Source organism: Vipera berus (genome assembly GCF_964194415.1).
Source record: "Vipera berus genome assembly, chromosome: 1".
In the NCBI taxonomy this organism is placed as follows: Eukaryota; Metazoa; Chordata; class Lepidosauria; order Squamata; family Viperidae; genus Vipera; species Vipera berus.
This window is the reverse complement of record NC_138202.1, coordinates 299,963,313-299,980,508: the sequence shown is the minus strand read 5'-3', so window position 1 is coordinate 299,980,508 and position 17,196 is coordinate 299,963,313. Positions and strand designations below refer to the sequence as shown.

The following is a 17,196-nucleotide window of genomic DNA, read 5'->3' as shown; positions in this document are numbered from 1 at the left end:
ATTCTTGGTTTGGAGATAACAGCACAAATAAAATGTTGAATGCTGTAGCTCCACGTGTTCTGGCAAAAAAAAATCATTTGGGAGAATATAGGAATTCACTCAGCATAAAGTCCAGAAGTTGTGAATGGTCCAACACTGGAAGTTTTTAAGAAGAGACTGGACAACCATTTGTCTGAAATGGTATAGGGTTTCCTGCCTGAGCAGGGGGTTGGACTAGAAGACCTCCAAGGTCCCTTCCATCATCATCATCATCATCATCATCTTATTCATTCATTCATTCATTCATTCATTCATTCATTCATTCATTTATTCATTCATTTATTTTTTATTTATTTATTTATTTTTGACTGAATTTTGTACCAATGTATTTCAATATGTGGATACTTATATGTTTACTGTGATAAATAAGCTTGTAATAGAAACTAACTATAAGCAAAGTTTCCTGGTGTAACTATTTGTCAGTTAAGAAATAATTAAGAAATCTCTCCATATTTGTATTATGATTCTAAATTAATGTATGTCCTTATGCTTGTTAATATTCTACAGATTATTGTGTTGATTTCTGTTATACTCTAGCAGCTATATAACAGAAAATGTTGCACTCAGGAAAAATATGATGGTTAGCATCTGTGGTTGGGCAAAAGAGTTGATTGCATTTTTGAGGTATGTAGTTGGCCAAAGGTGTAACCTTTATAATGACTAGTGGTTGAATGTCATATTTAAATGGACCATTAATCTAACTGACCTATATATAATTTTTTGTAACCATAACTGAAGTAAAGACGACTTCACCACAGCATAGGTCTAAAATGTTTTTTTGAAAAAAATGAAAAAAAATCTTATCCTTTTGAGCAGACAGCAGTTATTGAGATGGAGAACTCAACAATTCATCTCTTTTCTGTTGCACAAATCCTGAAGAAAGAGTAAATGACATGTAGTTACAATCATAGTAATCTTGTTAAAGAGCAGATACAGTATCATCCAGTGAAGATTGAGGACATGTTACATATTGCAAAACAGCTATATTGAAAATCTATCTCTGTAGAAATTAACATGACCCTCATCTATAAATGCAATGTAGATGAACTGGGAGATTTCAAACAATGATATATCCAAGAGGAGGCTTAACATAGGCATGATATTAAAGTAGGACAAAGAAAAAGTTTCCCTATTCATTCTATAGCCCCCTGCTGTCTCACCTGAAGGGCTCTGAGAAATGATCGTCCAATCTCTCTTTGAAGACCACCAGGGAAGAAGAACTTACTTCTTTCATCTGACAGCCTTTAACCATCCCTCATAATGCTTGGTTTCTAGATACTTCACGACTGCCCTAGCATTCCTCTGACTTGCTATACAAGTTGGCGCTTTTTGAACTGTGGTGCCCATTTTCAAAGAAATGTGTCTGATAGAGGAAAATAGAATAATTATTTTCCATAAACTGGCTTGGTACTCCTGTTAATGCATCCTAAAGGTAAAGGTAAAGGTTCCCCCGCACATGCGTGCTAGTCGTTTCCGACTCTAGGGGCCAGTGCTCATCTCCATTTCAAAGCCAAAGAGCCAGCGCTTGTCCGAGGACATCTCTGTGGTCATGTGGCCGGCATGACTAGACGCCAAAGGCGCACGGAACGCTGTTACCTTCCCACCGTAGTGGTCCCTATTTTTCTACTTGCATTTTTACGTGCTTTCGAACTGCTAAGTTGGCAGAAGCTGGGACGAGTAACAGGCGCTCACTCTGTTACGCGGCACTCAGGATTCGACCCACCAAACTGCCGACCTTCTGATCGACAAGCTCAGCGTCCTAACCCACTGAGCCACCGCGTCCCTTTTAATGCATCTTAGATAGTATTTATTTTTTTAGCACATGGCTAACTCTGTTATCTCAAGCTTAACTTGTGGTTGACAAGGACACCCAAATCCCTTTCATACCTATTATTGCCAGGCCAGGCCAGGCTTCACCATCCTTTACTTATGCTTTCAGCTCCCAATATGCCTTTTCCCCTTGGATTGTAACTTGCCTGATTATTAGAGACACAAAAGCTTGAAATTGTTTTTGCAAATCTTCAGTTGGGCTCTAATTGCATCAATATGGCTTTTGGATGCAACGTACCAGTTAATTAAATGTCCAATTACTGGACAGCCAATATAAGCAGGCTGTTTTTTAAAAGCCATATTTATTACATGTTTTAAAAATGTTCTCAAGTCAACTGTCTTCTAAACATTTCAAAATCCTAAATGTAGATGAAACATTAATTTAACTGGTTCTTTGTTCTTAATTGAGCTAGCATTGAAACAAGGAATATGAGTCAGAGTATATGAGATTTTTTAATGTTTGCTATTAAACATCTGCTTTTATTTATATAATACTATACAATGTTAAGGATATAGAAGAGGGCATATTCAGTCATTTGTAAATAACTTTTCAAAAGGAAGCTGCTACTATCATGCTCTTTCCCCTACCTTCACTATTTTGTACCTTTTTCAAATACTTAATTTCAATAAAGTTTAACTAAGAAAGTTTGAACATCTGTTACATTAAAACTTGCTGGTGACAGGAATTCTTTCTAACTTATTCACAAAATTGCTACTACTCCCATCTAACACTCCTTCAAGGTCAGTGAACCTCTTGAGGATATTCTGTAGAAGATTGCACTGTAATAGCAAGTTCTACCAGGAACTGTTAAAGAACTAGGCATATAAACCGTAGCTTGCAGAAGAAAAGATTAAAAGGGAACATGATAGGGTTCTTTAAATATCTGAAGGGCTATCATATTTTAGAGGATTTGGACTTATTCTCACTTGCTTCAGAAGGTAAGACTAGAATTAATGGGATGCAACATCAAGGATGTACTATGTTTCCCCAAAAATAAGACCAGGTCTTATTATTTATTTATTTATTTATTTGCCTCCAAAAGAGGCACCAGGTCTTATTTTCAGGGGATGTCTTTTATACTCACCTCCGGCACTGACAGCCCCGCTCAGCCAGTCCACTTCTTCTGGGCGAAGGAACTGCTTCATTCTGTAGCTGCTTTCCGGCCTGCATTTCACAGTCAGGCCTTTCTGGAAAACCTATGTAGCTGAGTACCATCTATGGATTCAATCCATAGCTCAGTTCTTGGCTGCAGAGGTCTTGCAGAACTGAGCTATGGATTGAATCCATAGCTTGGTTCTCAGCTGCAGAGGCCTTCTGAAAAGGCCTGTGAGTGAGAAATGCAGGCCTGCTGCAGAAGACGCTGCAAATAAGTCTAATCACTTATATTTTCCAGTCTTCAATTTCCAGCTGGACATCTTGTAAAATTACATGTGGCAATTACCTATTATTTTTTTCTGGTTTTATTACTAGTTTTACTCTCCCATGCTTTAAAACTGTTTTTGTAATATCTGTGTTTATTTCTAAATAGTATAGTTATTAATTATTCAGTTTCAGACATAATTTCATGTAACAATGTGGCCATTCCATATTCTATGGAGGAAAAAGCACTTACATATTCTAGCAAATGAGAGTATGTCAAAATGATAAAGTACACATATTTGCACCTGAATATCTGTTGCAAGTGCATCATGATATCATGTTTTATCATTTGTTCCTTTCTCTCATGGATCCCTACGGAATAGCCTTTCAGACAAATCTCATTTTGGCCTCCTTTAGTCATCTTTTTCCTTTATGAATAGGTTCTCATGAAATTGTTCTCATGTGTACATTATTTATTTTCATGTAACACATAAAATAAAGTCATATATTTTAGCCAACACATTTTTTCCCACAAGAATAGCCATAATGATGACTTATTCTGGAATCTTTTTTGCACTCACATTTACCATATATGTTGCCCAAGAAGCTAGGAATTAGCATTGATCTTCTAGTACCAACAAAAACATTGTTTACAATGAAATTACCAAGATGATTTCAACCCTTATCATGGTATATCTCTTTCTCTTCCAGCTATAATCCAATGTAGAATATAAGTATGAATGCTCTCAGAAAGCTGTTCCTTTTTATGACTAGCAAACTGGCTTGGGTTTTAGAATTTTATCTATTCCTAAAGAAATGCTGTTTTTATTTAAAAAAAATTATAAGTAATATAAAAATAATTTCTTCAGTAATTAACTGCTTTAGACGGTGTTTATCATAAGTTTATTCCTTATAAATGTCTGATATAAGGAACATAAATTGGTATAGAATATGTCTAGGAACTATTGAACGATCCAAAGAAAACCAGAAGTTTAGATTCTTCACATAGGCATTATATGCTTCAGAAGTATACCTGTATATTGCTAGCAAATTCACAGCCAGGCAAAATTCTGGGGAAGGGACTATCACTCAAATACCTTTTGAGGGGATGCATTACAACTTAATGGTAGAAACAGATTGAGTTCCAAGCATTTTAGATTAAAAGGAGCAGATACTACACACATTATAATAGTCTTTGGAATATGCTATTATTTACTGATGGATAAGCAACTAGACAAAAAGTAATGGAGCTTTGCTTTTATTTATGAAAATTGCAGCAAGACTATTATATGATCAAACATGGAAAGGTTCTACACTACCTACAATGAAAGAATGGTTGGTGAAGATGACAGAATTTACCAAAATAGCTAAATTAACCACTTTTGTTAGGGGAAAAAAATACATCTTTGATTTCCTGGAAACCCTGTATATACGGTACAAAATTATCTCTCACTCAAAACTATATGGAGAGAGGAAGAGAGATAAGAGAGAGAGAGCAACAAGCATCACTGTTGCCATTCTCATGGAATATATGTACAAATCTTTCTAAAGATATTAGCATGTCAAAGTAAAGAGAGAAAACTCTTTATTAATAATATGTGAGATCAATGTAAGGGAATATGCAAAGTATGGGAATAAATGGGAATATTGCAAAACGTTGCAAAGTTATTATTTAAAAATTGAAATCTGAGATGCTGAAAATTATCTATGTGATTTGGATTCTGATTTTTGCACAGATCATCTAAAAGAAGAGATAATCCAGCGGCACATGCAAAAGGCAGCACAAGGTAAATATAATATTCCAGGATAAAATGTCCCCCCATGGCATTTGTTTGTAGACGTCACATGGTGTTAATCTTGGGGTGGGGGTGGGTGTCTATCATGTTGTTATAGTTCATGCGACAACATTTTCACATCTTCCCTCATTGTAGACAAATGTCCCACCATGCTCACATTAGCAAAACTGTAGCAGCAGAAGATTTAGCTCTTTAAATTTCACTAGGGCTGCTCTTTATCGCAAGTAATGGAGTTAATCATCTGAGGCCATTTGGGTCATGCTGATTTATGCCTAGTTTTGTTTTTGTTAAACATTATCCTCGGATGAACTGTGACACTACAATGTATGAGAGCAGATAAAAAAAGCAAGTGCAAACAATATGTTTGCAAGCATCCCCATAAACACATGGAGCCTTTGCAATTATTTATTATTCTCATTCTTCTCTGAAACTAATGTGGGAAATACTACATGGAGTAAATGTAGTCTGTTTCAGGAACGCACATAATTGGCAATTTTGAGCAGATATTGACCATATAATAATTTATGTGCCATTAGTATAATTTGGTAAACTTCCTTCACATATCCTTCATATATATTAATGGGAAATCATAGTTTCATTTGTTAATACCAAATGTAGAGTTGTTTTGCTAATTTTGTATCTTCAAGGATTGTTTTTTTAAAGCTTATTCATCCTTTTAAATTTATTGTAACACTGTGGGCTGATATTTGTTGTGTGATTTAAGTATGGTCATTTGCTTATTGTGCTGTGGGAAATGAAATCAGGGGTCTAATCTTCTGATTTGTTTTGATAACTATAAAAGTATGAGGTAATAATGAAAGAAACTCTTTTTAGTAAACATAACTATATTTTAAAATCCCAGGATAAAATTCAAGATAATGTTTCCATTGGGGATCTTGATGTTAATGTCTTTAGCTATCTTTTTTATTTATTTTATGTGCCTTTCTTGATGGAGACAAATTACAAACATTTTGAATAATAGCAATCTCTTTTCCCCCCTGTAATATCCTTAGGATGCAGAATTCTCATTTAAAAATAGTTTTTTATTCAGCCCTTTCTGTTTTTTAGAATGATGATTTATCTAGAGATTCTTCTCATGCCATCTCTGCATGCCAGATGACTGTTAATTAGATAAATGATCGGCATTTCCTAGTAACATACTACTGCAAGATATTATTGTATATACTCCCATACTCAGAATACAGAGTAAAAAGTGTTGTGGTCCCATTCCCAGCCATTAGAAGGGCTAAGAACAAACTATAATTGTATCAAAGTTATAAAAGGAAAATTTCCAAAAATTTGTTGTGGATGACAAAATAAACCCAACATTTAGTAAAAGTTGGTTAATATTAGGATTCTAGATTACATTGACAGTTTTCTCTCTCTCTCTGGCCATAGATAGGTAGTGGTTAGTGCAACATTTTTGTATCTAGTTACATTGACTAGCAGGAGACAGGCATTACATGACTGATTTTGTGCCAAGTTTCCTAGAGTTCAGTTCCTGGTTGAGGACTTGAAGCCCATAGCATAACATCTACCTACCCATGTCCCATAAGTTCAAATTGTATAAGACTGGTCACATAATGCCTCTCACTACCTAGTGAATAAAATAGAAATAACACAAGATATATACAGTGTGTAAAAATAACAAAATTTTCTTCTCCCTTCTAGGTGGTGGTAGTGGTGGAACTAATATAGAGAGGTTGCATAATGATACATCTTTATTATTGTGATCTGAGGGTTAAGGGAAGATGAACTGTGTATACCATTTTGATAATTTTATGTCTAAAAGATCTGTGGGTGTGTGGAAAGCTAATGAAGTTCTGAGCCCAGCCAATAAAGTCCTAGACTAGTCTGTCACAGATATTGGTTGCTAGGCAGATTGAGATAATTAATTGAATACAATTAGAATTTTGACCAAGAAATGAGAAACCTTTTATCTTTGGATGTCCTCATCTGTTGGGGGCTACAGTGGATAGGATTAAAGCAAGCAGAAAGTTTCTTTAATATAAATATACAGTCATGCTCGAAATTGTTGGCACCCCAGAAATTGTTCCAGAAAATCAAGTATTTCTCACAGAAAAGTATTGCAGGAACACATGTTTTGCTATACACAGGTTTATTCCCTTTGTGTGTATTGGAATACAACAAAAAAGGGAGGAAAAAAAGCAAATTGGACATAATGTCAAACAAAACTCCAAAAATGGGCCGGACAAAATTATTGGCACCCTTTCAAAATTGTGGGTAAACAAAATTGTTTCAAGCATGTGATGCTCCTTAAAACTCACCTTGGGCAAGTAACAGGTGTGGGCAATATAAAAATCACACCTGAAAGCAAATAAAAAGGAGAGAAGTTCACTTAGTCTTTGCATTGTGTGTCTGTGTGTGCCACACTAAGCATGGACAACAGAAAGAGGAGAAGAGAACTGTCTGAGGACTTGAGAACCAAAATTGTGGACAAATATCAACAATCTCAAGGTTACAAGTCCATCTCCAGAGATCTAGATTTGCCTTTGTCCACAGTGTGCAACATTATCAAGAAGTTTGCAACCCATGGCACTGTAGCGAATCTCCCTGGTCGTGGACAGAAGAGAAAAATTGATGAAAGGTTGCAACGCAGGATAGTCCAGATGGTGGATAAGCAGCCCCAAACAAGTTCCAAAGGAATGCAAGCTGTCCTGCAGGCTCAGGGAGCATCAGTGTCGGCGCAAACTATCCGTCGACATTTAAATGAAATGAAACGCTATGGCAGGAGACCCAGGAGGACCCCACTGCTGACACAGAGACATAAAAAAGCAAGATTACAGTTTGCTAAAATGTACTTGAGTAAGCCAAAATCCTTCTGGGAAAACATCTTGTGGACAGATGAGACCAAGATAGAGCTTTTTGGTAAAGCACATCATTCTACTGTTTACCGAAAATGAAATGAGGCCTACAAAGAAAAGAACACAGTACCTACAGTGAAATGTGGTGGAGGTTCAATGATGTTTTGGGGTTGTTTTGCTGCCTCTGGCACTGGGTGCCTTGAATGTGTGCAAGGCATCATGAAATCTGAGGATTACCAAAGGATTTTGGGTCGCACTGTAGAGCCCAGTGTCAGAAAGCTGGGTTTGCATCCGAGATCTTGGGTCTTCCAGCAGGACAATGACCCCAAACATACGTCATAAAGCACCCAGAAATGGATGGCAAGAAAGTGCTGGAGAGTTCTGAAGTGGCCAGCAATGAGTCCAGATCTGAATCCCATTGAACACCTGTGGAGAGATCTTAAAATTGCTGTTGGGAAAAGGCGCCCTTCCAATAAGAGAGACCTGGAGCAGTTTGCAAAGGAAGAGTGGTCCAAAATTCCAGGTGAGAGGTGTAAGAAGCTTATTGATGGTTATAGGAAGCGACTGATTTCAGTTATTTTTTCCAAAGGGTGTGCAACCAAATATTAAGTTAAGGGTGCCAATAATTTTGTCCGGCCCATTTTTGGAGTTTTGTTTGACATTATGTCCAATTTGCTTTTTTTCCTCCCTTTTTTTGTTGTGTTCCAATACATACAAAGGGAATAAACCTGTGTATAGCAAAACATGTGTTCCTGCAATACTTTTCTGTGAGAAATACTTGATTTTCTGGAAAAATTTCTGGGGTGCCAACAATTTCGAGCATGACTGTAGCTTCTCTTTCTGAGGATCCTTCTTCTTTCTTTTGACTCATCTTTTTTCTATTTCTGATACTCTCTTATTTCACGTGATAACAGCAACAGAAGGGGCAGTTTTGTGAAATGCTTTTAAAACTCAGCTAAGAGCTATGTTAAATTAGTTGAGAGATACATATGGTCCTAAGGTTACAGATTATTCAGTCCAGTTTACACTAATAAAAATTGAAAGCCTTTCCCTAGTGTTTATTAATATTGCTGTGATATATTTATATATTATTGCAAAACATTTTCATTTCATCATCAGAGACTATTTTAATATATTCCTGTAAAGGACATCCCTCCTGCAATAAGGACACTTTATCAAATATGGAAATTCATGTGAACTCATTTTTTTCTGATTTTTATTGAACAAGTGAACAAGGTCACATGCAATTCAGAGGCCAAGGGGAAGTTACTGTGGAGCACCGACATGGGGGAGACCAAGCAACACTCAAAGTAGTGATGGTGGTGCATGTGAAGATTGAATAGGAGTTGGATTTATCTCAGGATTTCACAGTTAATTTCATTTCGGGGCTATAGTACATTCTGCTCTTTTGAATATTTGTCTTTCAAATTGAACTAGTAACAATCCACATCTGTCTGTGTTAGCTAAATATTTACAGCTATTGTTTATAATCACTTTCAATTGTGACTCCTAGAGGCATTTTAGAGCATTCCTCCTATATAAAAAGGGGAAAAAACATTTTCCAATATTTCTGTAAGTGTAGAATAAAGCAGTTGGCATTACTTATCCTTAACAGTTACTCTTGGAATTCTGAGACTAAAAAAAATAGGTTTTTCAGATGATGTTTGTTAAGAACATAGATTTTCCATTCATTTTGGAACAAGATTTTGGTAACATATCTGGATATGCACCTCAAAACATTCCATGAATATTTTGCCTTAGGGAAAAATTGAATTTATTCCGACTGATTTAAATCTTAAGAGGTTCATATTTCTTTAGTGCCATAGCAAATGAGTTTATTGGCAGGAAATCTGCAAAAACAGCGATGCGAGAAAAAATAAAATGGCTTAGAAAGTAAATTTACTTCATTAAAATAATTGCTTGTGTGTTAAACTTGAGTTGAACATACTAATTCATGATCCAGGGGCAGGGGTGGGGAGCAATATGTTCATGTATCCTATAAAAGTAATTGTAATAATTATATGCTTTAATTACATATATGAAAGTAACTGTTAATCTGTTGTTATTATTATTATTATTATTATTATTATTATTATTATTATTATTATTATTATTATTATTATTATTATTATTATTAAATTTATGTGCCATCCATCTTGCAGTATGCAGGGATTCTAGGTCGCTTGCAGTATAATTAAATGTGTTACCCAATAATTTTGATTTACTGGAATAGATCTGAGGAAGCTGGCATTCTGGGACAAGATCAATGAGAAGCTAAGTTAACAAAGATGCTAATGGCTTTACTTAGTAATAGTATATTTCTAGTCAATGTTCGTGTCTATGAATATAGTGTTCACAGTGATGTTTTACAGCAATCAGCTTCAACCTGGCATTTTCCACATGTATTGAGACTGCAATTCCCAGACGTTACAGCCAGAATGGCAGAGTTTTTAGAAGTTAAATTTGCATCAGACTTGAAGGCATCAGCTTGGAGAAGATTATTATGTACATTAGAATATTTATTAAAATTCTGCCATTAGTGGAAATTTTCAATAGATTTAAAATATAAAATGAATTAATTATAAAGGCAAAGATGAATGGAAGTGTTCCTCTGAATTTTATATATATCTCTACTTTTGTAAAAGGTAAACGTTCCCCCGCACATGCGTGCTAGTCGTTTCCGACTCTAGGGGCCAGTGCTCATCTCCGTTTCAAAGCCGAAGAGCCAGCGCTTGTCCAAGGACGTCTCCGTGGTCATGTGGCTGGCATGACTAGACGCCAAAGGCGCACGGAACACTGTTACCTTCCCACTGTAGTGGTCCCTATTTTTCTACTTGCATTTTTATGTGCTTTCGAACTGCTAGGTTGGCAGAAGCTGGGACGAGTAAGTTTTGTTGCTCATGTCAAAAAAATATGTCAGAAAAAATATGGCTGCCTCAGCACTTGCCAAGTGTATGGCAAGGCTTCCTCATTTGGCTGCCACTGGAGATAGTGCTTTGGATCTAGTGAATAGATACTTTGAGGAAACAAAGATGGTGAAAATTCCTTCCTGTAATTATATTATCAAGTTGTAATATGGCATCTTTCAATAAAGAAAAAAATTGTCTAATTTTAAAAGATATACATGTGCAAATTGCATACTTTATTAGATAACCCAGATACTGTTCATTTTAATGGATTTACCAGTTTCATCTAGGCAAATGGACCACTTCTGATAAAATTGCAGATAAATTTTAATGGCTAGTGTAGATATATAAGCATATCAACTACCGTAGTTGCTCAGAGGTGAAGATTATTGTCAATATTGTTCAATCTTGAGGTAGTGTCTAAAGACACATGTGTATTTATACAAAAAACATTGCTTCATTGTAAATTCAGATTAAAGTTGATTACATCTCTGAAGCCTATGAAAGTTCCATATAACTGTATTACAGTCCTTTTAAAAAATTTTACCAATTCAAAATGTCAGCCTCACTAAATTAATTTTTGCATAGTATTTATAATTTCAGCTGAAGTGTTTCCTTCCTAATTTGTTCCATTTTTTCTTTGCATCTTTCCGAGTCTTCATTGTTAAATCCTTCCTTTGCCTTTTCTTTTTGTTATCAACTACTTTATCACTTCTTCCTCATTTATTTTCTTATCTTCTACTTCCTACTAACAATCTTAACTAGTAATGTCCAAACATTGGTTTAGTGTGTCATCTATTCTTCATTTAAATTAGGTGATTGTATCTCCTCCCTCTCCCGCCTTCTCTCTCTCTTTCCTACTCCTTCCTACCCACATATCTCTCTGAACCTCCATTTGTTTGTCCTGTCTCTCTTTCCCCAGTACTGTTCTGTTTCTTTTCAATTTCTGTTTCTGTAACTAAGTTATATATTTAATTATTTAGTTTAAGTCGGGAGTGATAACTAGAATGTGAAACAGGCTGGAAAACTGGTACCAACTCCACTGGACATGTCTCAGTTTAGAAAGGAGATAACATTGCAATCTGAGCTTTCTCCCATTCACATTGTACACTCGATTGGCTGAGTAAACCTCAATAAGTTTCTGTAAAGATGTAGGGGAGGACCATGAACAAATGGTGTTGCTGGGATCACAAAGAGATTGAGCAGAGCCCCAACAAAAATGCTGCAGATCTTAGGTTCAGCAGGTCTAATTTATAATACTCTTGAAGTTGAAATTTGGTGAGGTTAATGTTATTTTACTGGCATAGTATTCTCTAAATAAATATCCTTTCCAGTTGGTGATTGGCCAAGTTCTAAGAATGTTGCTGCTGAAAAATAGTTGTGATAAAATCTAATAACTATGTTGTGGTTTTTATTCGGGCATAAATGAAAAGCAGAACAGAAAAACAACTTAAAATCTTATATACTATGGACTTGTATATCTTAGGTTCATACAAAATGTTCCTGATGCAGGGAAAGTTAGGCACTTTCCAAATGTAACTTTTTCACACATGTGGCCATAAAAATGTCTCAAAACTATTCATTCTCTTTTTTTTTAACTCTTTGAATCTCTTTCAAAGGTTTTGGGAAAGACACTGTTTCAACCAGATGCAAGAACATTGCAGTAATAGGGCTGTTTTAATCATCTTGAAAGAAGAAGGAACAAAGACTAATTCCTTTGAACAAAAAATATTCATATGAAAGACAAACAAAAAATCATTTGAAGGATTTTTAGAAAACGCTTGAAAACTAGTGTGGGGCAATTCAGAAAAACAATCTGTTTTTAGCATGAAATCAAACTTTATGGTATGTAGAGCATAAAATAGGAACAAAACAGCTCTATTACACAAAAATAAAGTGAGAAGCACAAAAAGAAGCTTATTTGCCAACAAGTATGTTTTCAGTTTTGCACTGTCTTGTTAGCATAGTGTTATTTTGCGTCTAGAAGCAGAGGTTTCCTCATTTTCACTTATACTATATCATTGATTCCCAGTGCCTTTTGCAAAGATTTCACAATGTTGCAAAGTAGCTTGTTCAAACCTCTTCCAGAAGAATTTCTAATACAGTTAAGCTTGCTTCACTTTTTCATTTTTTAGTTGTAATAATGTAGTAAAAATAACACTTTAAAGTAAATGTAGGCCTTTAGTTCTGAAAATTATCTGAGATGTTCATATGTTTGTCCCAGATCAGACTCTTAGTTGTTAATATTTTATGAACCACTGTCATATTTATGCATTTCATTTGTATTGATTTATTCCTCAAATGCATGACTCTGGGCAACTAACAATTAAAAACAAGAAGTAAATTACAAATAACACAAATAGCAGCTGAGCAACCAATCTACAACACTAAAAATCATCCCAGTTAACACAGCCAAGAAACGAGCTCACCCACACCAGCAGGGCCTCAGGCTTAATGGCAAAAGCTGGTATTTTAGGCCTTGCAAAAAGCCAGCAGGGTTGGGGTGAGTCTGAGGGCAGATGCCAAACAGAAAAGGCTCACTTTTTAAAATTGCATTTATTGTACTATTATTACAAATGTCTGTTACCAGATGCTGAGTGGACATCTGATTCTAAATTTTGTTTAATATTCCAAACTCAGATATGTTCGTCTCTTGAACCTCTGGATTTTAAATTCTTTTAAGATATATAGCCTTTTCTTTTTAAAATGTGTGCCTTTCTTCCAGGAGCTCACACAGTATACATAGCACACCTTCCTATCCCTTCTCCATAAACATGGAGTAGATTGAAGTGAGTTAGCTCAGAAACACCAGCAGCCAGGAGCACCTAGCTTCTCTGTCTGAAGCATGAATTGAATGTAGGTCTTCATTGGCCTACTCTAACTACATCATCCTGGCTATCACATTGATAGGATAAAATTGCATATGGTTTTGCTTAGAACAAAAGCAGATGGGAGGGATGTTGTCCAAAGATGATCTATTGGAATTTGTCAAGTTTTAACCTTCAAATCATCTCCCCCATAAGAGACCATCTGACAAATATAAACACATAAAAATGCTTTTTCAATATTTTTAAGTAGCTGAAATGTGAATGGTCCAACACTGGAAGTTTTTAAGAAGAGACTGGACAGCCATTTGCCTGAAATGGTATAGGGTTTCCTGCCTGAGCAGGGGGTTGGACTAGATGACCTCCAAGGTCCCTTCCAACTTCTTCTTCTTCTTCTTCTTCTTCTTCTTATTATTATTATTATTATTATTATTATTATTATTATTATTATTATTATTATTATTATTATTATTATGAACTATATCTAGAGCTGATTCATTTCCTCTGAGTCAGAAGAGCCTCTTTTATCTGTCACCTTGTGTGTGTGTGTGTGTGTGTGTGTGTGTGTGTGTGTGTGCTGATTAGATTGCTGCATTGTTTTAGATTTGAACTGTTTTTAATTATAAAGTTTTACAAACCACTTACATCAGGAACAAGTAACTTGCCCTGATTTTTTTTAAAAAATGATTTGTCTTTTCTCTGCATTCTGGAGAAGACTTTTTTTCCCCATTCTCTGGAATCCTGCTGCTTGAAAGTGAGGAGAAAAGTGAGTGCCTTTCTTGTTTTGGACCTGTTGACTATAAGCTGAGCCATACTGTCTGGTTGACCCATTGGCAGTATGGGACAGGAACCACTTTTTGAAGTCAGAAGCCTTTATTCTCCTCCCTCTCTTCATGAATCCAACCTTTAAATATATTTTCCTGTGACAGTTTGAAAACAGGCGCTTATTTTTAAGTTATCTTAACTTAGCTGTGTTTGTCCATTTGGGCTGGAGCATTTTACTTCCTTTAAAAGCTAGCTGCAACAGTTCAATGGGTATTTTGCAGAGGCAGGAAAGACCTTCCAACTGAGCCAATGGTCACCATTATTTCTAATATTTTCAGAGCTTTTTATCCTTTCTATTGCAAAATTATACAGTAGTCAGTATCATTCTTGTGTATATAAGATTACTTGCTTAAAATCACTAGATACCTTTTTATCGTTATTATTTTTATGAGCTTTTTAAAAATGCTTTTTATTTTATGATTTTGTTTATTTTATTATTATTTTAATAACTGAAGTCCCATCATTTCCCCAGTCATTTGAGATAAAAGAGTTTCATTCCCAGCTTCAAAAGGGAAATAATAATAATAATAATAATAATAATAATAATAATAATAATAATAATAATAGTACTAGTAGTTGGAAGGGACCGTGGAGGTCAGTCACTTTCCTGAAGGAAAAAAGTGGAAGGGCACAGCAGCATATAGTGATCTACTACTACTTCATGGAGTGGGGAGATATTAAGTAAGATTTCCATAGGGATCAGCAAGTTCAGACCTATCAGGGAAAATCAGCAAGAATCAAAAGAATGTGTGTCTGTTGGTGCACCTGCATATGCAACTATGCATGTGTGTTTATGTTTGTGTATCTCAGTGCTGCAACTTTTTTTAGTAAATTAAATATTAAATTAATTAAATTAATATTTATTGAATATCTGCAAGTAAATTTCAATAAAATATGTTATTATTGTACATCATTACCAGTGTAGCCAATCTTTGAATAAATGTACTGGATTGCCCTGTTAAAGTTAATTTGGGATTCTAGAAATTAGGAAGTTAACAGATTTTTTTTTAGAAAAAATATAAAAAATAAAAACAGGTAAATAAAAGCCATCCAAATATCAGTTGGATATTGAGAAATTATACAAAAAAATTATTAGAGAGAATCCCAATACATACTAGCAAGTAAGCACAGGATGTTTACAATAGACCAATAAAGCTTTATGTGCAAAATTTCTTTCCTGCAGATATTATATACAACCTTTTATAAGTTTAGTACAAATCAATCAGTGTTTGGAGCTAGGACCAGCTAAGAAACTAACAGTTGATTGGCAGGTTCAATTCTACTTACAGATAAAAAGCACTAGATTTCAGGATGACCAACTTTGGCAGTTGCAAAAAAAAAAAAGAATGAATGAATGAATGAATGAATGAATGAATGAATGAATGGGTTGATGTACTAAACCAGGGATAGGCAACCTTGGCTCTTTTATGACTCATGGACTTCAACTCTCAGAATTCCTGAGTCAGTTTGGCTGGTTCAGGAATTCTGGGTATTGAAGTCCACAAGTCATAAAAGAGCCAAGGTTGCCTACCCCCGTACTAAACCATAGTGTAGTTTTTTAGTTTTGGCTTAGCATATATTTCATCCCAACCATTATGGTTAGTTGGTCATGGTTCAATTTTAGCATGTTAATAGCTAGATCACTGCATATTTCATTAAATAGGGAATTATACAGCAGGAGATAGATTTGGTACTTTATTCAGTCCAGAGAGGCAATGAAAAGTAAATTATATTAGTAACAATACATTGCCAGAGGGCATTACTGATCTTTCTCCTGAAGCTATCAACCTGTTTTACAACTTACGAATCTAAAGATGAAATGCATTCGGCTTACTTACAACCTAAATTGTGTCCTTTGGCTCTATTTATGTAATTGCTAACACTGAGTGATTATAACTTGCAGCTATAATCAGTCCTCGAGAAATGAATCAACCTGATCCAATAGAAGAAGCACTTCGAACACAAATTGAACAGAAGAAAATAAGGTTCTCTTGGCTTGATTATTATATGTTAAAAACTTACATAAGTATGTATGTTTCTTGTATGCAGTAAGTTGCTGAATACTAAGTAACATGTATATATTTCATAAACTGTATGCAATTAAGTTAGCTTAATACCTGTCTACACATGGACCATATTTCAGCAATGGGAAAACATAGATTTGGCTAGATTGTCAATCCATTTAAGAAAGATATTAAGTGTTTCTTTCCCCATAATTAGCTAAAGTCCCTTTTCAAGAAGAGTCTCCCCAAACCTTGGTGCCAATTGGCTGCTTTGGGTCTTTTGCTAAACTGAAACACAATCATAGTGGCAAGAGAACAGCTGAACATTGTTCTAAGGGCAAAGACCAAAGGTAGTTCAAGGTCAGAGCAGATGAGAAAATCCGAAGCAGGATGGTGAGACAGAAATCAAAGAGCTATAGAGGAGATCTCATTCAGGCAACCACTTCTACAGAACTGAATAAGCTTGAGTTCTCAGAGCCCTTCTCAGAGTTTAGGGACAATTTCTGAGAATAGACTGAGAATAGAGTTCCTGCTTACCGAAAGGATCTAATTCACCAACACTTATTTATTCAGTGAGAATTTGGCCTTTTGAATGGGCATTTCTTTGACAGATGAGCAAGTGGCTAATATTTGGGGAAAGTCTTCTCTATTCATATCCTACATGATAAATTTACCAGACTTTATAATTTTTTACAAATAAAGATCAAACAAGAGAGAAATATCCAACAAGGAATAAATCAATTTCCCAACTTGCAATGTGTGAGCAGGTAGCAAATGGTGAGAGATG

The 17,196-nt window shown here is 35.3% G+C and overlaps 1 protein-coding gene across 1 annotated transcript in view; it reads left to right on the top strand.

The window, feature by feature from the left end:
* KIF6 (kinesin family member 6) overlaps positions 1-17,196 on the top strand; it is a gene marked incomplete at its 5' end in the record, with an annotated part of 130,746 nt that overhangs the window by 93,940 nt on the left and 19,610 nt on the right. The window contains 2 exons of the mRNA XM_081325200.1: positions 4,966-5,016; positions 16,310-16,391. Of these exons, the coding sequence (XP_081181326.1) occupies positions 4,966-5,016; positions 16,310-16,391 (133 nt within the window). The remainder of the gene's footprint in view (positions 1-4,965; positions 5,017-16,309; positions 16,392-17,196) is intronic.